Source organism: Saimiri boliviensis, chromosome 16 (genome assembly GCF_048565385.1).
Source record: "Saimiri boliviensis isolate mSaiBol1 chromosome 16, mSaiBol1.pri, whole genome shotgun sequence".
NCBI lineage: Eukaryota > Metazoa > Chordata > Mammalia > Primates > Cebidae > Saimiri > Saimiri boliviensis.
In genome coordinates, this window is record NC_133464.1 from 32,898,404 (window position 1) to 32,924,227 (window position 25,824).

Sequence of the window (25,824 nt, forward strand, 5' to 3'; positions counted from 1 at the left end):
AAAAGTAAAATAAAATTTAACACTAAGTTCAGCTATACTTAGTGTACTGCTGAGCAATTCTGGAGACATCTAAAACATTCAGTTGTATTTGGAGTCTTTGTAATGTCAAGATTTGGACTTTTGAAAATCACGTGTATACTCATAGCTTTTATAAAATTTTTTCAATGTATTGTGAGTACAAATTTGTAGTAGATAGTATAACTTTACTAATGCATAACCTAATATACATCTATATACCTATATATTATGCTAATATAAGAAACCACTAACTGAATTTTTATGGGAAAAAAATCGTTTATGGTAGCAAGCTATTTATGGGAAAATATTCTTGATAAATATCCTAAAGAATCTCTTAAGGAAAACAATAGTATGTAACTTTTAGTCATTTTCGGTGAGTGTCTGAGAAGCATTTTATTTTTGCTTATTTTTATTGTTTCTGTTTCCCTAATCCTTAGGGGGTTTTGGTCCAAAATACTTACAGGGCAGTGATTCAAAGAAGTCTTAGAATAGAAGAGTGTTCCCCATCATCAAATATTATTTGGAAGATTCGGTTTTTAAAATAAATGAAGGCAGAAGAAAACCCAAAGCTTGTATCTACACATTATTCTATGTCATTGTTAAATAAATACACAAATGTAACATTTTATATCTTCCCTATCTGTAACAAGCAGTGAAACCTTTAGTGATTATTCTTTATTCTGAGACCCCATTTTCATGAGAGGGCTGGAAAAGAGGAAAGTTAAAACATAATTCCAGATGGTAAATATTAAGATATTGCAATAGGTATTAAGTAGTTATTATTTGAATAGATTTGATAATAAAATTATGTTTGAGTACCTCTGCTTACTAACGAGATTCATGAAGAATAAAAGGTGACATATGTGTATACTCTCCTTGTTAGTTTTTTAAAACAGACTTAAGACTGTTCAAATTATCTTGCTAAATTCCTACTGAATTCTAAGGAGGTACTGAATAACCAATGGAATATTTAATCTTTATCATATCAGCTTTAGATATCAAATTTATGATATAGGATATTATTGTTCTTTACTCATTCTTTTTGCAATGTAAAAATATATCTTGGTTTCTTTGCATGATATATTAACACATATACCATGGAACTTTTAAAAGGAAAATTGTGTGATATAATTAAAAGAATATTGCATGTCATAGAGAAACTTCAGCTGTTGATTTAGCAGCTGCCATTGTGTAGATGCTAAACACATCTTGCTGTGTTTCCTTTGATTTTCGAGATTAGGAATGGTCATGTAATTTTGTTACTTTGAAGATTAGAGGGATTTTTGATAGTTTTCTTAACTGTTACTTGTTTTAATTTTTAATGCATTGACCTCTGTCAGGATTGTTACCTGGATTATTTTTTTACAAGAAAATATGAAATTAATTTATCTTAATGTATTAGCTTTGCTGAACTTTGTAGTGACTAAGCTATTTGTGTAGCAAAAACTCATGACTAACTGTACATATTTTTTACTTTGATGTTTGTTACATGTTTCTCTGTAAGATTTTCAATCTTTATTTCTTTTAATCCCTTTCTCTGTTCCACTTATATGTGGAATCTTAAAAAGTTCAACTCATAGAAGCAGGGAGTAGAATGATGGTTACCAGAGGCTAAGGACTGGGGATTGGAAAATGTTGGTCAAAAGATATAAAACTTCAGTTAGATAGGAGAAATAAAGAGATTATAGTATAACATGGTGACTATAGTTAATAACAATGTGTTGCATACTTGAGATTTGCCAAAGAAGTAAATATTAAGAGTTCTCACAACACAAAAAAGTGAGTTAGTACAAATATTAATTAGCTTGACTTAGCAATTTTACATTCTATATATTTCAAACAATGTTGTACATGATAAATACAGCCTTCAACTTACAGTTATTTGTCTAATGATTTTTCAATTTGATGTGTTTAAGTTGAAAATATATTTTCAACTTAAATGATATTTCAACTTATAATGGATGTAGCCCCTCATAAGATAAGGAACATCTCATCTCTAAACAGTTTTTGTCAATTAAAAACATAAAATTTTTTTAAATTACTAAAGAGATAAGATAGATCAGTGCATTAAAAATACTTTGTATTCTTGGAATTTAAAAACTATTAATATCTTAAAGTATGTATAAATTTAACTTTAAACCAAAATCCTATTCTTCTCGTCAGAATTCTCAATTAGGTTTCATACAGAATGCACATCTATGTGCTACTTGTAGTGAATATCATAAATGAATATTCAGACTTACTGAACAGGTAATATGAACAGGTAATATAAATACTGAACTTAATATGAAAACTGACCATATAGTAACTGTATTAATAATGCTTCCTACACGTAGCTCCTCAGATACTATCTTTTTATTGCTTTAAACCAAGGTATTTCTGCTTTAAAAACCTGTTGGAGCTACTTATTGTGAGTGTGGTTGTATTTAATTTCTACTTGGGCATTGGTTATATGAAAATGATACTTGATAACTTAATCTTACAAAATACTTTTTTTCCTCCCATTCTTATCTGTGAAGAAGTGCTTTTCTCCTTCTTTACAAGTACTAGTAGTTATGGCTGGTAGTATTTTATGTAGGAAATAAAATAAGGAGGTGTTAATGGATTGTAACCTCTATCACTGTCTCTTTAGGGAAAATAAGAGTTATTAGTGCTATACATTTTAACAACACAGCACAATACTTTTCAACTTACTTTCTGAGTTCAGCACACCAAGCCTGACAAGATACTACAAGAAAGGAGAATTATAGATCAACATCTGTCATGAACGTAAACACAAATATACTAAACAAAATATTAGCAAATGTCTGGTGATACATAAAATACATAGTCATGGCCAGGTAGTATTTATTCCAGAAATTCAAGGTTGATTTACTGTTAGAAAAATCAGTTTAATTTGACCACATCAGTAGAATGAGGGAGGAAAAAACCCTAGATGATTACATCAATAGAGAAAGCCTTTGATAAAGTATATTAGTTACATTAAACACTGTGCAAAGGAGGAATAGAGAAAAACTTTTAATTTCATGAAGGAAATCTGCAAAAAGAGAAAAAACCGTTACCGTTAATACAATATTCATTTATGAAATATTGACTGCTTTTCCTTGAGATTGGGAAAGACAGGGATGTCCATTTGCATCCCTTTTTTTTTCAGTATTGTACCGGAGAGACTCACAGGTGTACTAAGGAAGGAAAATAGAGTAAAGATTGGAAATGCAACGAAACTGTTTACTTGCAGATGACATGGTTGTATATATAGAAAGTATAAAATAATTCATACACAGTTGTAATTAAGTGTAGTAAGATATATAGAAGTAAATATGTAAAAATTATAGCACATACAGAAACGCATTTGGAAAACAGAGGTGTGGTTTTTTTGGAGAAATCACTGTGTTCTTAGGAATTGGAGTATCTTCTTTTCTGTTGGGCTTGTTACTTCCCTCCACTAGTTTTCATTTTTAATAGATTTTCATCTTTTGAAAATACATGTATCTCTTACTATCCAAACTATCTAATCTCCAGAACCAAATAGATTCAAATAGTGAACAATATAGTTATTGTTTATAAAACAGATTTTTACATTTTAGCACCTCTTACATTGGGCTATGTCTTACAATTGTTAGTCACAGGTTATGATTGGAAGCCTTTTTTTTTTTTCCTTTAGTAGGGATATATAAGTGATAGTGTGTCTTACAGTCACTGAGTTGTAGGCTTAGTGAGTCACATTCACGGATATTCTGGTTTTACAGAAGGGTGTTCTTGGATGAAAAGAGAAATAAGATTGCTTCTAGGAATAAAGGAGTCTTTTTTTTTTTTTTTTTTTTTTGAGACGGAGTTTCGCTCTTGTTACCCAGGCTGGAGTGCAATGGCGCGATCTCAGCTCACTGCAACCTCTGCCTCCCGGGTTCAGGCAATTCTCCTGCCTCAGCCTCCTGAGTAGCTGGGATTACAGGCACGCGCCACCATGCCCAGCTAATTTTTTGTATTTTTAGTAGAGACGGGGTTTCACCATGTTGGCCAGGATGGTCTCGATCTCTTGACCTCGTGATCCACCCGCCTCGGCCTCCCAAAGTGCTGGGATTATAGGCGTGAGCCACCGCACCTGGCCTGAATAAAGGAGTCTTAACAGATACTTTTATTCACTTTGAACCAGCACTCCTTAGTTTGATGCTGATGTTAAGAATGGTTTGAAAAGGAGTATTTTTACTCAAACTGGAGAAATTCTTGGTCAAGTAAATTATATGGGTTTGTTCTGGGCTTCTCACTGCTTTTATTATGAAGATAATGTAAATTTAAAACAGGAGAATTGGGTTATGATATTCATTGTTTCCCACTTAAATAATAGGATTTTTTTTGTGGAGGGTGGGGTCACAACTTTTCAACTTGTTTTGGAACCCTCAGGAAGAAAATAATTTGTGAAACTTAAATTAGACTGTTTTCAGCAGTTTGTTTGCTAATAAAGTTACTATCTCATCTTTGTATAGTCATATGGTTTGGCATTTTGTGCTGTGGTAAGTTAGCATGGAATAAATTTTTCTCCAGAGTTACAAAGAATGGTCACTCGAGTCTGACCACAAACAAAATCTTTGTTTAATTTTTTGGGTGGGGTGATTCACACCTATAATCCCAAAACTTCGGGAATCCAAGGCAGGAAGATTGCCTGAGCTTAGGAGTCGGAGACCAGCCTGAGCAAACATGATGAAACCCTGTCTCTACAAAAATACAAAACATTAGCTGGATATGGTGGTGGGAGCTGAGGTCCCAGCTGCTTGGGAGGCTGAGGATCACCTGAGCCCAGGAGGTAGAAGTTGCAGTGAGTCAAGATCTGTGCCACTGCACACCAGCTTGGGTGGCAGAGTGAGGACTCCCTCGCCCCATCTCACATAGAATAACTGATAAAATTTTAATAGACATCAACTATTGTTAAACTTATTTTTAAAATTTTTTTTTTTGAGACAGAGTCTCACTCTGTTGCCCAGGCTGGAGTACAGTGGTGCAGTCTCTGCTCACTGCAACCTCCGTCTCTCAGGTTCAAGCATTTCTCCTGCCTCAGCCTCCTGAGTAGCTGGGATTACAGGCATGAGCCACCATGCCTGGCTAAGTTTTCTATTTTTAGTAGAGATGGGGGTTTCACCGTGTTGATCAGGCTGCTCTTGAACTCCTGACCTTGTGATCTGCCTGCCTTGGCCTCCTGAAGTGGTGTGATTACAGGCATGAGCCACTGTGGCTGGCCAACCTTTATTTTTAAATGTCAGCCATAGTGTATGAAACTGGTACAATTATAGTGTTTTAGATTTTTATTTCATTTAGAGGCCAACAACTTCTTGAGTACTTAGAATAGTGATTTGTAATGTTTCCTAATCAAATTTCATAATGAAAGATTAGAAATTCAGATTGCTGCTTGTTATAACCAGATGTTAATGTTTCAGTGGCTAAAAAATAGGGCCATTTTTCTCATTTATACTCTTAATCTTATTTAGGTCATGAACTCCTTTAAGACTTTAGAAACAATGTTTTTTCTTTGAAAAATTGCAGCATTCACACACATGCTTTCATGTTTAGTTTTATGTTGTAGATCGCCCTGCAAGGATCCCTAGGCTTTTTTATTTTATTTTATTTATTTTTTTTAAGAACCAGTAGCCAACCACCCTGTAGAACTCAAACTGTTTTGCTTTTTGAAGGATAAAAAAGGTAGCCAATACTTTATTGTTTTGAACTGACCCTTTTATAGAAAAGGTTGTCTATTTTAACCTTTAATTATTTCAGTGTAGTGCAAAAATGTTTTTTGAGTACTTACCCTGTGCCTGGCACTGTTTGTAGCACTGAATGATGTTACAAAACAAACAGGCTGGGTATGGTGGCTCACGCCTGTAATCCTAGCACTTTGGGGGCCGAGGTAGGCAGATCACCTGAAGTCGGGAGTTCAAGAGCAGCCTGACCAACATGGAGAAACACCATCTCTACTAAAAATACAGAAAATTAGCTGGGCGTGGTGACACATGCCTGTAATCCCAGCTACTCAGGAGGCTGAGGCAGGAGAATCGCTTAAACTCATGACCAGAAGAGCAAAACTCGGCTTCAAAACAAACAAAATCTCAGCCCTTTTGGAATGAATTTTTGGGTTTGTAAGGATTTTAGATACAAGATCATGTTCATCTTCTTATTTTATAGATGGGCAAACTGAGGCCCAGGATGATACTTGATCTTAATTAGTTGGTGGCAAGACTTAGGTACTGGAAGAAGCACGGAAGAGAAAGGCATAGTCTTTATGTTAATGCCCTTAACAATGTAGACAGGGGAAAAGACACATTAATGAATATATCATTATGTCATTTTTTTACTAAATAGCTAACATTAACAAAAAATAGCTAATACCATTCTTATCTAATGGCCAAAGGAATAAAATTTCATGTAAGGATCTGGGTAGAAGAGAGAAATGATTCAGGCCTTGTAGAGGTCTTGATTGTATTAGGCTGAACCTGAGCTGGGTTTAGGGGAATAAGGTCAGTTCAAGCAGAAGGAGCGTTGCTACGAAAGGAATGGAGAATGAATGCAATAGGATATGTTTCTGAACTGGAAATGGCAAATGATCATGTTAAATTGAGGGACAGCAACCAGTTTCCTTTCATGCCATGCTCTTGAGTGGTTTTTGCTTTAATCATGACAAATAGTAGTAAATACATTCAGCAGCTAATACTTTCTCAGTGATACAGTAATAGCAGTCTTTTTCTTTTTGACATTTTTATATGTTTGTCTTTTTCTCTATTGGTATTTGATGTTAATTTTTTTTAATTTTAGAGCTTATTATTCATTTATACTCTACCTTTCAAATCACCAATTACGATTTTGTTATAATTAAAACATACATTTAATTCAGTGTGTTTTGAAACTGAAGTTTTAAAGTAGTGATTTAAAGTGGAGTCTTAGAGAAAATAGGGTATCATGAGTAGGTGATACATTTTTTTAAAAGTTGAATTTGTATTGGTAGGTGTTGTCTACATCTACTGGCCTAACAAAAACAGTGTATAATCCAGCTGCTTTGAAGGCTGCACAAAAAACCTTACTTGTTTCCACCTCTGCAGTTGATAATAATGAAGCACAGAAAAAAAAACAGGTAAGTACAACTGGTATAGTATAAAAAATTTTTTACACATAGGAAAGTTTTTCTTTGTGTATGTGTTTTTCAGTGCTTATCACAAAATAAGACTAAAAGGGTGTTTGTTGGCTGCAGCTGACCCTTTATTTTCCATAGTATAGCAGTAAATATAAATTTTTTCTTTGAAAGAAAGGTTCCCATGATTAATCTTTGAAACTCGCATACATATTTTAAGTTTTATGTAGAAAAACCTTGCGTATAATTTTTAATTGGCAGGCTTCTGGAATTACAACCATTTCTCTTCTCTTGAATAATAATTTACCCTTAGTAATATTCTAATGATATTTTTGATCCCTAACTCTAGGAAGCATTGAAACTTCAGCAGGATGTAAGGAAAAGGAAACAAGAAATTTTAGAAAAGCACATTGAAACACAGAAGGTAAAATATTAAAGTTAGATTTGGCAAAATATATTTGCAAATGTTATGATTTTGAGTCAACTTAATCTTCTATAATCATAAACAGATTTACTGTAATTGGTAATGGTAAAACAAATATTTGTCAGTGATAATGTATTGGAGATGAAGAGCATACATTAAATCGTGGGTGTACTTTATACTTTAACTAGTACTATGTTATCAACATAAAATGAAATTAAGGTATCCCTCTACCTGTGTTGCTGCATAGTAGTTTGTTCAACAGATAATTAAATGGAACCTTTTTTTCTCAGGATTGATACCTAACTTTCTTCACTAGCTTGGAATCCTCTAGTCCTGTGTAGTTTAGTATAGCTGTCAGTAGCCACATCTGACTATTGAGTATTTGGAATGTGTCTATTCCAAAATCAGATGTGCTGGAAGTATAAATACTAGATTTCAAAACGTAGTACAAAGAAAAAAGTATAACATCACAATAATTGTTGAAATGTCACATTTTGGATATATTTCTTTATACAAAATATTTTATTAAATTGTGTTTGTTTCTTTTTATGTTTTTAATGTGACTACTAGAAAATTAAAAAGTACTTATGTGACTTGCGTTCTTTCCTTTGGACAGTATTACTCTAATTTATGACATTAGTCTCGATTCTTGATTATGTCTAGTAATGAGGGTTTAGTAGTATGACATTTCAAAATATTGAAAATCCAGAAACTACATTTTGATTTGAAATGTATATCTTTTCTAATTTAAAGTTGGATATAGTTGATTAAGAGAAATCACAGTACTTAACAAAACCAATAACTGAAGCCATCCTGATTCAGGAAACTACAGTAATCGTGTGGCTTCTTTTACCTTATATGATTTTGCTTATCTTGTTTCCTGTTCATGTTGGGAATATCATTCTCAGGTGAAAAAGTAATTAAATATTCATTTTTTCTAAAATCTCGTTGAATGAAAGGAACCATAAAACTTCCTCTGGTTCTTTCTGGGCTGCAAATTACATTGATAGTGGGAATACTTAGAGGCAATAACATCATCAAAAGAATTAGAAAGTAAAATTGTTAATGTATTTTTCAAATTGATAATTTTTCAGTGATAGAATTGAGTTTCTTCTGGTTGTGTGCTTTGAACTTATGTTCTGAGAGACCCAAAATAGTAACTGTTCTTCACAAAGCTAGCCAAGAGTAAGACTTGAATTGAGATACGGTTAGCGTCACCAAATGTGCTGTTCTGCTGTCTTTAGATAATTAGTGGTTGTTAGTCTTCTCATGAACGCATAAACTAAAAAAAAATAGTAATATTTATTTTTAAACTTATTTTGCACTATTTGTTTTGTTAATGGTAGTAGGAGTAATTAGCTTTATTTTTCTCCTTTTAAAAATTTGGCAGATGTTAATTTCAAAACTGGAGAAAAACAAAACAATGAAGTCTGAAGATAAAGCAGAAATAATGAAAACTTTAGAGGTTTTGACAAAAAATATTACCAAGTTAAAAGATGAGGTCAAAGCTGCTTCTCCTGGACGCTGTCTTCCAAAAAGTATAAAAACCAAGACTCAGGTATTTTAATTTGTATTGTCGTTCACATTATTACTTATTAAAAAGCATTAAACACTACCTTTTTAAGATTGAGTTTTTCTTGTAAGTAATATATTTTGTTTAAAATCTGACCATTGTATGTACCATTCTCCCCCTGCCATATATAAAAAAATAAGTACAAACAAGTAAACTCTACTAATCTTTTAAATTCTGTGAAGTTATAGTTGGAAAGTCAGTAATTAGAAAAATAGTCATAGGTAATCTTGAAAAGGCATCTTGAAGACAAGGTGATATAGGTACTTGACTGCTTGACAAGGGTTTAAGTTTTATATTACATAATAGTTGTGGTGGCATAGAGGGTTAGTAACAGAAAACTATTACCACACTGTACAGAACGAATTGATTGAAAAGGGGAAAATTCAGATAGATCAACTGATTAGATACAAATAAGTAAGCAAGATAGTTTTAAATGGTAATAAGTGATTAAGAAAAAAACAGTGTTATACAATTTTCATACTTGGTGTGTCTGTATTTGTGTATATATGTATAAAGTCATGACTCTGATGTTTTAAATTCAAATTCAACACCACATGGTTCTTCCTTTCCTTAGTTTATATTTTATCTCTATTCCGATAATGACAACTTGGTCCCACTGATATTAATATATTATTTATTAACACAATGCTGTAATACATTCAAAATAGTTCCAAAATTGCTACAACAATGCCACTTACAACAACTAACTAAATATAAAATTCAAAATTTATTTACATTCTTTACAGCCTTGCTGTATTCCACTAAACGTGTAAAGTCAGAACTGTGGTCTAAAATTACTTTTTCCCCCATTTTGTGTAGTTGTTATTAGTTTGATAATATTGAGTCTATTTGCATTTGTATTCAGTTTCAGTCCCCTCTCCCTGGCCCCAATTCTTGCTTATTGTATTTTATTGTTTGAACAAGAAAAATAATTCTTAGGGTACAAAAACAAAACTGTATAAAAAGGAATGCCTAAAAGATTCCTTACCCTTCAGTTCCTGGCACTCTATCCCCACTGTCCCTTGTAGGTCACTAGTATCATTAGTTCTGGTTTATCCTAGTTTTTCTTTTTATAGATATATGTATGTAGATAGGTATGTTTCCTGCATAGAAACATACTGTGTATTGCTCATTAGCACCTTGGTTTTTTAGGGTTTGCTTTTTGCTTTCCCTCTCAGTTATTTCCTTTGAATTACCCCATATCAGTCTATATAAATCTCCTGGCTGCTGTATGGAAAATGAATTATAGGAAAATCAGTGAAAGTAGCAACAAGTTAGGAAGCGATTGCAGTATTGTAGAGGTGTGGAGTATTTTGGCTTGGACTAGAGTGGTTGTACTGGAGATAGAAATACATAGGTTAAATGTGATGTGTAAAAGTTCCTTTAAAAAGTTATATCAGCCGGGCGCGGTGGCTCAAGCCTGTAATCCCAGCACTTTGGGAGGCCTAGGCGGGTGGATCACTAGGTCAAGAGATCGAGACCATCCTGGTCAACATGGTGAAACCCCGTCTCTACTAAAAAATACAAAAAATTAGCTGGGCATGGTGGCACGTGCCTGTAATCCCAGCTACTCAGGAGGCTGAGGCAGAGAATTGCCTGAACCCAGGAGGTGGAGGTTGCAGTGAGCCGAGATCGCGCCATTGCACTCCAGCCTGGGTAATAAAAGCGAAACTCCGTCTCAAAAATAAATAAATAAATAAATAAATAAATAAATAAATAAAAAGTTATATCAATGCAGGGTAATAATTACTGTCATCTAAAATATTAATCACTATTTTTTAGATGCAGAAGGAATTACTTGACACAGAACTGGATTTATATAAGAAGATGCAGGCTGGAGAAGAAGTCACTGAACTTAGGAGGAAGTATACAGAATTACAGCTGGAAGTATGTTTCATCACAACTACACAGTAGTCTTAAAGAAAGCAAATGTCGTTGTAGTGGTCAGTTTAAAAATATATTCCCTTCCCTTCATTCTCATTAGAAATTGTTGGCAATCCCTGGCATACATATTGGGATGTTAATACAGGAAAGAGGGAAGAGGTCAACAAATTTTTCAGAGCTACTAGATAAAATCTTATTTAATGAAAAGTGGCAGTAATTCTGCCTAATATCCCTGAGTACTTCCATTTCTAATGAATTTTATTTCTTTTCTATTTTTGGTTTGTCCTTCCTGGGATAGGAAATTTATAATAAAGGCTTTTCATGTATTCTTATGGAGATATTCTTTGCATATAAATTGAGTTGCTGTAAGTATGAGAGTTTTAGTTGGAGAACTATATTGAGAACTATTTTGAAGAATGTTTACTTGAGTTTTGCCTATAGATGGTGCTGTGGATGTTTAGAAGAGAGAAATAAACTGCTTTTTTGTAATTTAGTTAGCTGGTTATTTATATAAGAACTGATAGTGAAATTGATTCCTGTTATATAACATGAGAGAGAATTTTTGAATAGCAAAATGATGTTCAGAAACTGGAATTACATTTTGAAATAGACATTGATGTCATTAAAATAGTTGCCACATGTCTGTATCATGGTTTGATACAGGAATTTAAGATTTTTATACTTTAGATTATTTTTCTTTATCTGAGATTCTTTTTTTCTGAATTTGTTGGCAAGCTGATCATTTTTTTTTGACACGATGGAAATCTATTTTAAGTACTGTCATCTGAGTATTAAAGACTTAACATTTAGTAGCTACCAGACTTCCCTTAAAGCTCTGTCTTCTCTGAAAGTCATAAGAAGCCATAGGATGTTATCCTAAATGTGAATACCTTTGCATTCTCTGGAAACTTGATATGGTTGCATGTGTGTCCTGCCCAGTATTTTTTTGGGGGAAAAAACAGTTTGAAAAAGATATTTTTTATGTTAATAGAGAAATTGTGTTTTTCACATTGTAGTGATTTCATGCTAGTGTTGGTGGAATCTTCAAAACATCATTTAAAAAGTTCTCACCCATGACTTAAATAAATAATAGCATTACCAAAATTCTTTATTATTCTGTGTTTTGCTTTTTTATTATAACATAGCTAAACACTGAATGGCAATTTCTGTTTTTCCTTTATCACAACTTATGTTTAGTTTTTAGTGAATATTAGTTTTATGGAGTAGTGCAGTACTTCCCAGAGTGTGTTTATTTGCTACAGTAATTCATTAGGTGTTAATAGAAAACTGGTGAAAAAAACGTTCTTAAGCTAAATAATACAACCTTGGAACAGGTTGTATTGGACATGCGTTTTTACTGTGGGGTTTCCTAGAGGCTTTTAATTTCTCAATCGTTAAAAATACATATTAAGTTTTCAATGTTACTCAAACTTGTTTGTCCACGGACACCCCCTTTTCAAGGAGCATTTTGAGGCATTAATATTCCTCAGAACATACTTTTGTATATAATGTTCTATTACTAATGTTAATCCTTGGCCTTTAAAATTTATTATGTATTGTTATATTGGCAAATGGAAAATTATATATAATAATACAAAATGTTATGTTTATGTTGATAAGTAATTACATCAAGCTAACATATCCCTCACCCCATATACTTGTGGTTTTTTTTTTTTTTGATGAAAATTGAACATTTAAAATCTCTCTTAGCAGTTTTCAGGTATACAATAATTACTATTAACTGTAGTCACCAACCAGTGCTGTACAATAGATCTCTAGAACTTGCTCTTCCTATCTGACTGAAACGTTGTACACTTTGACCAACATCTTTCCATTCTTTATGCCCCCACAGCCCCTGGTAACCACTATTCTGCTCTCTGCTTATATGAATTTGATCCTTTTAGATTCCATGTAGTAAGTGTGATCATACAGTATTTGTCTTTCTTTGTCTGGCTTATTTCACTTAGCATTATTATTTGGATATTAGATGATTATTTTAACTAATGTTAAGATTAACTGTCTTGAGATGAAGAAACTGAAATACCTACACTAGGAGAGATTTGGAAGTTGTGCCTACTTGACACTTCCATTTGGATATCTCACATCTGAGACTTAACATCTTCAAAATTTTGTTTTATCTTGCTTCTACACCACATCTGTACAGTTACCCAAACTGGAAATTTGGCAGTCTTAATTGATTCCTCCCTTTCCTTCAGCATCTATATCTAATCAATTACCAAATTTGATGTATGTTACTACTAAATGTATCTTAAATGTGTTTACTTCTATCTCCATTGCCACCACTGTAGTCCGGACTTCCTTCTTCAGGTCTTCCGTAGTGGCATACTGAATGGTTTCCCAACTTCTTTTCTTTCTTATACTCTTTTCTTAAAACTCTAGCCAGAATATCCTTTTCAACACTAACTTGGTTATATCACTCTTTTACTGCTTAAAATCTTTTAATTGGTTTTCATGGCTCTTGGGATAAAACTCAAAATCCTTAACATGATCCTTAAAGTTATGCCTCTCCAGGTTTATCGCTCCATCCAGCTAGGCTGGATTGTATTCGTTCTTTGGGAAATTACATTCCTTTCAGCCTTGGTGCGTTTTTTCATGCAGTAACCTCTACCTGATTCTTGAGTTTTTCTTTGTTCCTTCTTTGATTCATTGAACAAGTATTAAATACAGTCCACCAGCTACTGCTGGGGATAAAACAGAGAATAAAATGGAAACAAAAAATACCTTCAAGGAACATTTATTCTAGTGGGTTATTCACTGCAAATCTTTAAAGTTCTTTTCAAATCTTAAAAGCATTTATTCACATTTCTAGTCACTTCTCATTAATGTAATTAAATAACTTTGTTGTTATTGTTGTTACTGTTGTTGTTACTGTTACTGTGTTTTCTGAGATGGAGTCTTGCTCTGCCACCCATGCTGGAGTACAGTGGCATGATGTCGGCTCACTATAACCCCCGCCTCTCGGGTTCAAGTGATTCTCCTGTCTCAGCTTCCCAAGTAGCTGGGACTACAGACATACGCCACCATGCCCGGCTAATTTTTTGTGTTTTTAGTAGTGACGGGGTTTTGCCATGTTAGTCAGACTGGTCTTAAACTCCTGGCTTCAGGTGATCTGCCCACCTCAGCCTCCTGAAGTTTTGGGCTTACAGGCATGAGCCATCACGTACAGCCATAACTTAGTTGTTTGATGCCTCTTTACTCTTAGGATTTGAGTTTCATGAAGGTAAAGACTTGCACACAAAACATGCTCATTTTACGTATTTGTGGAATGAAGGAATGGTGTGCTATTATCATACAAAATAATGTGGTAGAATATTCCTTGGTTCTATAATGATGTTAGTAATAAGTAATTAAAATGGTTTAACTACCTGTTGAAGTCAACTGGCAAACAAATAGAAACATTATATTTGAAAATCGTAACTGGAAAAATTATTTATTGTGAATGTAGATGTTATCTGTTTATTAGCCTGACTTCTGAAGTAACATTTAACACTGAATATCAAGAGTTGAAAATATACTTGGAAATCAGGAGTTGTTGATATTTTTGTGATATATCCTGATATCTTAGAGAGCAAGAACTTAGAAAAAGGCACATTTGGTAATTCCAGAACCTCAGTGTTATACTTTTGTTTCAGTTTACTAGCCACCTAAATTTGCTTTCACCAAACTAAAACCCCAATTTAAATTATGTGATCCTTTTATAGGGTATTTGAATACATTGTCAAATTGCATTAAAGTCAAATTGCATTTATTCATCTGTCAGAGTGTAATGCTTGGCTTGTGTTAGTAATGGCAGCATTGTTTAACCTGTGTGTCTGATCTCTTCTAGGCTGCCAAACGAGGGATTCTTTCATCTGGTCGGGGCAGAGGAATTCATTCAAGAGGTCGAGGTGCAGTTCATGGCCGAGGCAGGGGGCGAGGGCGAGGGCGAGGTGTGCCTGGTCATGCTGTGGTGGATCACCGTCCCAGGGCATTGGAGATTTCTGCATTTACAGAGAGTGATAGAGAAGATCTTCTTCCTCATTTTGCGGTACTTTCTTACTGCTCAACAAAACAAATACTGATAATCATCATTGGGGATAGTAGACATAATTAAAGAGGAAATTATGAAAAGCATATGAGTAATTTCAACCTGTTAGTCTGAACAAAGGGTTTGACTAATCTTTAATTGTTAATTTGAAAACAAACTGTAGGATTGGTGTAATTATTTAGAATAGGCATTACTATTCTTACACCTAGTAGGCTGTGAAACATTATGAGATGAACAATATAAACTTTATTGTTTCAGAGAGGGAAGTCATGTGGTTTAGTTTGATTTGATATTTACATTTAAAGGAAAAGTTAACATACTACATGGGCCATGCAGATTTTTAAATATTAGGGTTTGTGTTTGTTAAAAATGTATTCTTGATCTAGCTGACCCAGTATTGAAACAACATAAAATTTTGACCTGTGATCCTGAAGTTGCCTTGGTCATTGTCAGGGTATAATAAAAAAGAGTCTATCTAATGGTAATAGATTGACCTACTAGAAGGGACAATAGGATTGTAGTCTCTGTTAATCCATTATTTAACTTGGACTGCCTGGGATTTATTAGGTTCATGTTCAAAGTGGAGATTGTACCTGCTGAATGGCCCTTTCATCTTAAATGCTATGATTCTTAGTGGTATCACAAAGGTTGGTTACTAAACATCAGGTTTACCCTCAGCATTATATTTAATAGTGGTTGCTCTGGAGATATGAAGGAAATAATCAGTTCTTTATCCTCAAGGCTTTTACATGTATCAGTTTAACACAAAGTAAAGTACAGACATAATTTATAATCAAATTACAATTTATTAAGCACTATAAATAATTTAATAACTTAGAGAAGTATCATGTGGGCATATGATGTAAAAAAATAGAGGAAAGTTTCATGAAGCAGTAAACTAGTTTAGCTCTAAAAGAATAGGTAAACTAGTAGGTAGGTACATAAATGATTTAACCTTTTGAAAATTCAGACTTAGGTGTTTAAAAATCATATTGTAGACTTGCAGCAGTTATAGATATTTTGTCAGGACATATGGAGATATTGACAGAAGTGATTTATGCTTAAGAAATAACTAAAATGGTTAGTATTTAAAAATGAGGAGTCTAACGTCCTGTTCTTGATGGATTTAAAGGGATAAAGAAAGGAATTAGAGAACTAGAAAGGAGCTTGGAGATAATCTTGCCCAACTCTTCCCTGCTGTGTACCCTACTTCCACACCTTCCACAAGAGAAAGGAGATCCAGATAACTTGTATGTTGTGTATAGTTTTATAGCTAATCAGAAAATTAACAATGAATGTGCTAAAATAATCCAAGCAGGCAAGGTGAGTTTGCTGTGATTATGTTTTGGTGAGACTAAGGTGCTTTTGGCTTGATAAATATTCGGAGCCTCTAAATGAAAATTCTAACCTGCATTTGGACATTCAAATTTCACTCCAAAGTTAACAGTGGTAATTCACATTTAAATTTTTTTTTTTTTTTTTTTTTTTGAGACGGAGTTTCGCCCTTGTTACCCAGGCTGGAGTGCAATGGCACGATCTCAGCTCACCGCAACCTCCGCCTCCTGGGCTCAGGCAATGCTCCTGCCTCAGCCTCCTAAGTAGCTGGGATTACAGGCACGCACCACCATGCCCGGCTAATTTTTTGTATGTTTAGTAGAGACAGGGTTTCACCATGTTGACCAGGATGGTCTCGATCTCTCGACCTCGTGATCCACCCGCCTCGGCCTCCCAAAGTGCTGGGATTACAGGCTTGAGCCACTGCGCCCGGCCCACATTTAAATTATTAGTCTTAAGTACGAGTGCAGGTTTAATTGAAGTTTAGCTTCTCTCTCTCAACCTATAGTTTGAACACATGATGGATGTCAAAAGAAAATATTTAAATTATTTAATGTCTATGATATTAAGGGACTATTAACTATCACAAATTGTGATTAACAGAATGCTGTCTGTATCTTCCAGTACCAGTATAACAGTAATAAAAATTATAGCTAGAAACCTATAGAGCACTTATTTTGTGGCAGGTGTGCCTTCTGAGTACCTTAAAATAATTCATTATGTGTTATTTGGATAACCCTGTGAGGTAGGTACCTTTATTATGCACATTTTAGAGATGAAGAAAATGATGCATGATGAGGTTAAGTAACTTTTTTACACAGCTAATAACTGGTAAAGCTAGAATCTTGGTGGCTCTAGGACATTCTCTTTACTGTGCTCTACAGAACATTTCTGTGGTATGTGTGGATCTAATGAAATTACAGTTACAATTTTTGGGAGGTATAAGAGGGAGGGTATCGGTATATAAAGGACTAGAATTTTGTGTGATAAAGGTTGCTGTTTGTAGAAAAATCCTTCCATACATGAGGGAAAAAATTAAACAGACCAAAAACAGGAATAATATAATGTGTTTAGCTTTTAACTGTTCTAAACAAGTAAAAAGTATAGTGGAGTTATGTAGTAAGCAAAAGCATGGTCAGTTAGAATGTTAAACTTTTGAATCAACAGACCTAGAATCTCATCCCAGTAATTAACAATTACTTTGGGGAATTTACTTAAATTTTCTATTTCTTTCTTTTCCCATTTATTGGGAATGATACCAAAATTTTGAGGATTCAATATGTTGCTTAAGAAAGAGTTGATCTTGGGATTGGTTTAATAAGTATAAGGGGAAGGTTAGTTAGCAAGGAAGCTCAGGCTTTGACCATTATTTCCTTCCTTTAAAGCAAAAATAGTTCAATTGAGTATAAGTTTTACTAATTCTTTGAAGTGTGAATTGTAAATAAGATTGGAAGACAGGGCCACTTTCTATCTGATAATATCAAGTACTAAAATAAATTACTCACCATACTTTTCTGTTAACCATTATGAATTGTTATGTATTCTGGGTTATATTTATTAGTATTTTAATGTTTTTTAATACCATTAGGATTTTTGGATATTTCAAAATATTTATTTGGAGGAAATACTTTTTTTTTAATTTAAAGCAATATGGTGAAATTGAAGATTGTCAGATTGATGATTCTTCACTTCATGCAGTAATTACATTCAAGACAAGAGCAGAAGCTGAAGCAGTAAGTTTTAAAAATAATTTATGAATTGAGATTTAAATGATTTATAAGTATTACTTTTAAGTTTTAATACAAATTAATTTTTTAACCTAATAATATGCTTTGACATTAGGTAGAACACCTGAAGTGGAATTCATGCCCTCAAAGAATGTCCTAATGCAGTTAGGCAATCCTGTGTATAACATAATATAATTAAAATGCATGTTTAGTCACCAAGTGTAATGTCAAATTGTGTTGTCGTGAGATATCAGGGATTCTCTTTTTCTTTCTTTTAGGTAGTAGATAGGGCCACCCCACTACCCATTATTCTTTTTTTTTTTTCTGCTGACCCAAAACAGGATCTGCTTTGTCAGAATGAGTGGTGAGGGATAAGGTACAAGCAGTTCTGATGTCTGCCATCTTAATCATTCCTCATCTACTGCTTCTTGGTCTCATCAAGTTGAACTCTAAAAAAAGTGTCCCTAAGTTCAGCGTATCCCCATCTAGACTTCTCTGACTTTTTGCCCAAGACATATATATATGTACCTCTAGCTTTGAGGGTACTCTTAGTAAAGTTACCTTGACCCATCAATCTTGAATTGTCTGTCTAAGGATTGACTGGAATATATGCAACGGTGTCTTTCGTTTGGGTTTCAAAGATTAAAAAACGGAAAATGGGAGTGAGGAATGGGGGCTTCATAGGAGATCAGAGCCTCTTTGTTTGTTTGTTTGTTTGTTTGAGATGGAGTCTCACCCTGTCACCCAGGCAGGAGTGCAGTGATGCTCTCTTGGCTCATGTCAGCCTCCATCTCCCAGGTTCAAGCAGTTCTCCTGCCTCAGCCTCCCAAGTAGCTGGGACTGCAGGTGTGTGCCATCACACCTGTTTTATTTTTGTAAAGATGGGGTTTCACCATGTTGGCCAGGATGGTCTCCATCTCCTCTCCTCACTATCTGCCCGCCTTAGCCTCCCAAAGTGCCAGGATTACAGGCATCAGCCACCGCGCCTGTCCAGGAGCGTTTTTTTGCCCGGTGTGTTGTCTCCTTAGGAATTATAGAGAAGACGATGTAACTGTTTTGTCCTTGCCATTGTTCTGAGGATGAAATAGTTTTCCAAATGAAAGCAACAAAAGAGTGAGATGCTTTTCAGTGATCGCAACTTAAATTTTGAAAAAAAAAAAACTAAATTTATTTATCCCCTTTGTAGTGAATATTATCAGCCAGCACAATGGTACATTGCTTACCTGGTAGAAGTTGCCCTTGGGGCATTGTAATCAGTATAAGACTGTGGGTCCGATAAGTCATTCAACTGGACCCTTGAAATAATCTAGTTTGGGGGTTGAAGGTAGGAAGTAGCACATTATTTTATAAAATAGGAATTCTTGATATTGGGATATTTTATTTTTAAAGCTAGTTTTGAATAATCATTTCTTTAACTAACTTTTGTGAAAGTAAAAAGTAATTTAAAATTGATGAGATTTTGAAACTTTCTTATAAACTTGTATGTTCCTGTGTCATATTGAAAAAAAATAGGTCTTTGATTAAATGTTCTTTCCGGGGTATTTTTAAGTAGAAGTTTAGAATAAGCTTCCTTTCAGTGGTGGCTTCAGTTGACAGTTTTTAGTCTATTGCTAAATAGGTAGTTTTATGTTCTATTTATTTTCTAGGGAATAGTGGTATTATAAAACAATGGTAGTTCTTACTATACAAATGGTTAAAATATTACCAAATTTATGGATTTAGTAAGAACTTTAAATATGTACTACTTCCCTTGCTTGCTTATATGGCTGAGAAAAAATTAAAACCTCTTGCTTTTTAAATCTTTGGAAATTTTGCACGTGGAAAGACCTATTGACACATAACCTTCTTTCTTGCATCTTGCTTTTTGTACCTTAGATGATGCATTTTTCAGAATGAATAGCAATTAGAAATACCAGGCATTAATATATAAGGAAGAGTTTAACGCTGAATTACATGAAGGTTGAATAAATGACAGAATAATTAAGGTCAAGTTAGGTCTAATGAGAGTTACCTATTTAGAGTAAATAGCTTTAGTTGGATTTACTTAATAGGCTAGAAAGAGTACCACTGCTATGATAAGTGTTTGGATTTTTAGTTATAAAAGTTGTTAAACCATAAACGTGCCCTTAAGCCAGAAAGTTTCTTAAAATTTTGTAAAGTTACAAAAGAACAGAAAATTAGTGCTCTTCAAACTTTTGGATTTCAGGGAATGGTAATGTTTAGCAATTTAAAAATTTGTGTGTTTGTCATAGAGATATCATTTTTTTTATTTTGCCAGGGAAGAATACTTTAAAAATACAAAAAGATCGTCATGTACTGTCACCATTGTTACATAAAATAAAGGAAATTTTAACACTGAAAATGTAGGAGAACATACACTCACAATAAAGGATAGGCCTTCCCAAGAAAAGAAAATTGTCAGCCTTTGCCAATGTTTATTTTCAAATACTACATTGTTCTTATTCTCTGAACCATTGTCCTAGATGAGTGAATGAATTTATTTTCTATAATCAATAAATGCATAGTATTTCAAGGTGAAAGTATAGGAATAAATGAGGTAATTGAGACCTTCATATATAAGTGAAAAGTGAGAAATTTTCCTCAGGAAAAATATTAAAGCATTTTAAAGAATGGAAATATAAGCAGAACACTTAGCTTTAGGTTAAGATGGTTTATGGTTTGACTTGTCTTGTTAGAAGATGGTTCGTGTTACTTTATTTCTTTCTTTTTTTTTTGTCTATCATGTTAAAGTCTAAAGTTGGGTAAGTACTCAGACAGGAGTGAAGTAGTCTCTTCCCATGACTGATTAGAATATTATCTTTTCTACACTGAATTGTTACTGTACCTTTGGAGGAGTCCAAGATCCTGTTCAGAATAGGAATAATTAAGTTGCTGTTTGAACAATCAGACCAAAAATGAAACCTACAGTCCCAAACTCAGGTACAGTTTTTTTATATCAAAAGGTAAGAGGGACCAGGCGTGGTGGCTTATGCCTGTAACCCCACCCCTTTGGAAGGCCAAGGGAGATGGGAGTTCTATACCAGCCTGGGCAACATGGAGAAACCCCCTCTTTACCAAAAAATTAGCCAGGTGTGGTGATGAGCACATGCAGTCCCAGCTATTTGAGAGGCTGAGATGGGAGGATCACCTGAGCCCAGGAGGCAGAGGATGCAGTGAGCTGATGAGATCATGTTACTGTGTGTCTTAGAGAGCAAATAGGGGGAAAGAGAATCATGCTTTACTAAGTGGATTCAATCAAAAGAAGTCAAATTATGTGCATAGCAGAGTTTTTGTTTGTGTTTTTACTGATACTTAATAGTTATTAAGTACTGCTATGTAATGGACACTGTGGTACCATAATTAGTAACTTGAGGTCTGAAAGTTGTGGGAAAGTGGCCATGTACATTGAACTCAAGAGTTACAGAACTGGAAATCTTCCTTTGTAACTTCTAAAAATTAGATTTTGCATGTTTTTAAAATTTGTGGTTATATATAATTATATATATTTGTGTTCATAACTCCTGCCTAAACATTCTGTAACATTACAAATATTAATAAACTTGCCCTTTTAGCCTTCTTTTATATATTAGTTTTATTATTGTTACTAAAAATGTAAGGAACCATAGGATTGCAGCTTGAACTCTTCGGTAATTATCCATATCTCAAGTCAGTTTTCTCCATAGTGTTTGCAGAACACTCTTTCTGCAAGAGATCTCCTAACAAAGGATTCTCTTGTCAGATAAGTTTGTGAAAGACTGCATTTGTATATTTCATTTAGAATTATAGTGTAAATGGACTAAGTCCGGAGGTAAACATACCAGCTTAATTTTATTTCCCCGAACATCTTTCCAAAATTAAATGTTTCCAGAACATCAGAACATTTTCCATGTAAGATGTAGAATTCCCGTTTTTCATAGTGTTTTCCTCCTTTGTTAGATCTTTAGCCTTTTTACTTTCTGTTGTATATATGCCTGTTTTTCTTAATTTACTGTAAGCTTTGAATGAATGTGTGTAAGGATAGTCAAAGGACTAGAGGCAAGCCTCTGAATAAAATATTTCAGCTTTAAAACTCAATTTTTGTGTACATTTTATAGTTCAGAAATTAGAATTGTAAAATGTATTCCCATATGCACATCATTGAGCTTCAGCAATTATCCACTTAGGGCCAATCTTATTTTGTCTATATTTTACTCACTACAACTCCCCCACTCCTTATTTTGAAGCTATTCACAGTCATTGTATCATCTCATCTGTAAATATTTTAGTATGTGTTACTCAATGATAGAGCCTTAAAAAAATACAATGCTATTATCACACCTAAAAATTATATTCCTAAATATCAAATATCCAGTCAGGGTTGGCATTTGTCTAATTCCTTGTAAATTTATTACCTTTTAAAAATAAGGATCCAGGTAGGGTTCATATTTTGATATGGCTTGATTGCTGTTATGCAGTCATAAACTCAGTTATAAATATGGGTACAAATCCGTTCTTCTCAGTTTTTAATGTTGAAGTTGTTCCACCTTTGGCCAGGAGACTACAGGTTGGCTCCTGAGTGCTTTTGACAGGACCCTAGTGGTTTGTGATAGTTTTGTTGCTTCTGGTATGAGACGGTGTTCTAGGTTAATCTTAAACACTGTCTATTCTAGACCTGGAATTGACCATTTCTCAAAGGAATTTTGGTTTATTTATTAGGCAAAGGTATTTAGACACTACGATCTGGGTACTTGAGGTACACATTACTATTAAGTATGTTACTGTCACTAATCCTTTCCAGTCGTCAGAGATGGAGGTTAAAATTTATGTACACACATATAAAGGTAAAATAAATCTAGAGCTCATACTAATACTTTGCTTTTAATTTGGGGCCCTAAAGTTTTTAATACATATACATGTATACACACATAAAGGTAGATAGGTAAAGATAAATTCAGAATTCATTCTGATACTTGTTAGTTCTAGACTACATGTTTTTTACTTAGTCTCATGGGTCTTAATGTCTCTACTTTTTTCCACCTTTCTCACTGATAACAGCATGCTGGGTCAAAGGATCTGTACATTTAAATTTTTAATGAAAATTGCCCACCATACAGGTTATACTTATCCAAAGATATATGAGAGTGCCTTTTTCCTACACTCTTGCCATAATGTGTATGCTACATGGTGGTTTTACCACTTTACTTACAAACAAAATTCATAGATATGTAATTTATCTTCATTTTTATTACAGGGAGGTATCGAGTTTTATCATCAGTTTCATCAAACTGAAATAGCCACTTATTTAGGTTTTAATTCACTTTTATGATTGTAGTTTTCACATGTTTAAATGCTATTTTTTAAATTTCTATCGACTGTTAATGTCATTTGCCCATTATTATTGTGCTGAATAGTCCATTTTATTTATTTATTTACTTAATGCAGGAGCTCTTTGTATATTTGGAAATTAGCTCATAGGTTATATTTTTATGAATTTTCATTTTTGCTGTATTTTTCACAGTAACAGTTAATTGTCCAGTTAATCTCTCTTTATAGTTTGAAAGGCTTTCACTAATCTGAGATGATAAACATTTTCCCTTGTTTTTTCTAGTAGTCTTACAGGCTTTTTTTTTCTTTTAAAACTTTACATTCACTTTTAAAAAATTTACACGGAACTTATTTGGTCTAAGGAGCAAAATAGGAAGCCTGTTGGTTTCATTAGTTAAATCTGGTTTTTCCAAGCTTATGTGAAATACATAAATTTCCCATATGTTTATTTGGGTATGTTCCAGAGTCTTCCATTGATGAGTTTTCTCTTTTTGTGCCTGTTTTTCCCTGTTTTAGTTAAACTAGCTTTTTAGTATATCTTAATAGTTTGTCAGGGCAGTTGTTTGGATTACACCCAATTATTGCTCATTTTCAGAATCCTGCTGGTATGTTTTACATGTTTATTTTTTATATAAACTTTTGAATAAGCTTAGTTTCAAAAAGATAGACTAAATTATGGGAGAATGTACATAATACTAAATTTTTAATACTAAATTTTTCTCAAATATTAAATCTTCCTGTAAAACCTCATTTTCTTTCAAGTTCTTCAATACTTTTTATATTGTAAGGGCATTTAATTTTTTTTCATATAGCCAGTGTATATTACTTGTTTTAAGGTTTTTAAAAAATTAATTTTATTTTTAGATTCAGGGAGTATATGTGCACATTTGTTAATGAGTATATTGCATACTGGTAGGGATTGGGGTTCTAGTGTATCCATGACCCAAATAGGGAACATTTGGGTCTCCCACCCTCCCTGCTTATGGTTTCTTTATATAGATAACATATATTGCTTATAAATTAATTCACTTTTTATTGCTTTTTTAAGTGGGATCATTTGTTCCATAATATGTTCTACTGGTTCTTCATATGTAGGAAGACTGTTCATCTTTCTTTATTAAATATGTAACTGCTATCTTACCAAACTATTACTTGATGGCTTTAATTTTGCTTTCTTGGGTTTTTTGGGTATTCATTTAATTTATCTTTAGTTAAAAATGATAGTTTTACCTCTCTCACATTTCTACACTGACTTTCTGTTAATTGTTTACCTTTGGAAAAATATTAAAAACATCAGTAACAATAGTGACTTTTTTGCGGAATGAAGATGCTTCTAGTATTTTTAGTATTATGTGTGATGCTGGCTTTTTGTCTTAAGGTAGAATATAAATGACTCTGCTTTATTAAGACCTTTTTTTTTGAGACAGGTTCTCACTCTGTCACCTCGACTAGAGCGCAGTGGTATGATCACAGCTCACTGCAGCCTTGACATCCTGAACTCAGGTGATCCTCCCACCTCAGCCTCCCAAGTAGCTGGGATTGTAAGCACACTCCACCACAATTGACTAATTTTTGTATTTTTTTTGTAGAAATGAGGTCTCACCATGTTGCCTAGGGTGGTCTTGAACTCCAAAGCTCAACCAATCAATCTGCCTGTCTTAGCCTCACAAAGTTCTAGAATTACAGGTTTCTGCCCCTGTACCCAGCCCAGAAATGGATTTTTATAATGCATTTAGATATTTTTATGACAGTGATTTTTTTTTTTCTTTTTCATCTTATTTCATTGTACTGCTTCTAACCATTCTCTCCTGGTTTAAATACCGTATTATTGGTTTTTGTTTGTTTGTTTTTGAGACGGAGTCTCTGTTGCCAGGCTGGAGTGCAGTGGCATGATCTCAGCTCACTGCAACCTCCACCTCCCTTATTCAAGCGATTATCCTGCCTCAGCCTTCTGAGTAGCTGGGACTACAGGTGCGTGCCACCACTTCCAGGTAATTTTTGTATTTTTAGTAGAGACTGGGTTTTACTATGTTGGCCAGAATGGTCTCAATCTCTTGGCCTCATGATCCACTCACCTCAGTCTCTCAAAGTGCTGAGATTATTGTATTTTTATTATTATTTTTTTGAGACAGAGTCTTGCCCTGCCACCCAGGCTGGAGTGCAATGGTGCAATTTCCACTCATGTTGGCTAGGCTGGTCTTGAACTCCTGACCTCGTGATCCACTCAGCCTTCCAAAGTGCTGGGATTACAGATGTGAGCCACCATGCCCAGCCTGGGATTATTTTATTTTTTAAAACCACTAAAATCTCTTCTTTTTTCTTTCTCTTTCTCCTTTTACTTTTTAAAATGATTTTCAAAATTAAGATTAGTTTGTAAATTATGGGAGGGATATTTTTGTC

General features: G+C 33.8%; 1 protein-coding gene across 22 annotated transcripts in view; it reads left to right on the forward strand.

Moving 5' to 3' along the window:
- Positions 1–25,824, forward strand: part of RBM26 (RNA binding motif protein 26) — a 94,849-nt gene that overhangs the window by 56,953 nt on the left and 12,072 nt on the right. For 21 of the 22 annotated variants that reach the window (XR_012514321.1, XR_012514322.1, XR_012514325.1 and 18 more), the window contains 6 exons: positions 7,007–7,132; positions 7,479–7,553; positions 8,944–9,111; positions 10,909–11,013; positions 14,858–15,058; positions 18,040–18,126. Coding sequence is in view for 14 of the 22 variants with exons in the window: in XM_039473238.2 (XP_039329172.1) it covers positions 7,007–7,132; positions 7,479–7,553; positions 8,944–9,111; positions 10,909–11,013; positions 14,858–15,058; positions 18,040–18,126 (762 nt within the window). In the remaining 8 variants the exon portion in view is untranslated. The remainder of the gene's footprint in view (positions 1–7,006; positions 7,133–7,478; positions 7,554–8,943; positions 9,112–10,908; positions 11,014–14,857; positions 15,059–18,039; positions 18,127–25,824) is intronic. The other variant, XM_074387562.1, reaches the window with a different exon arrangement.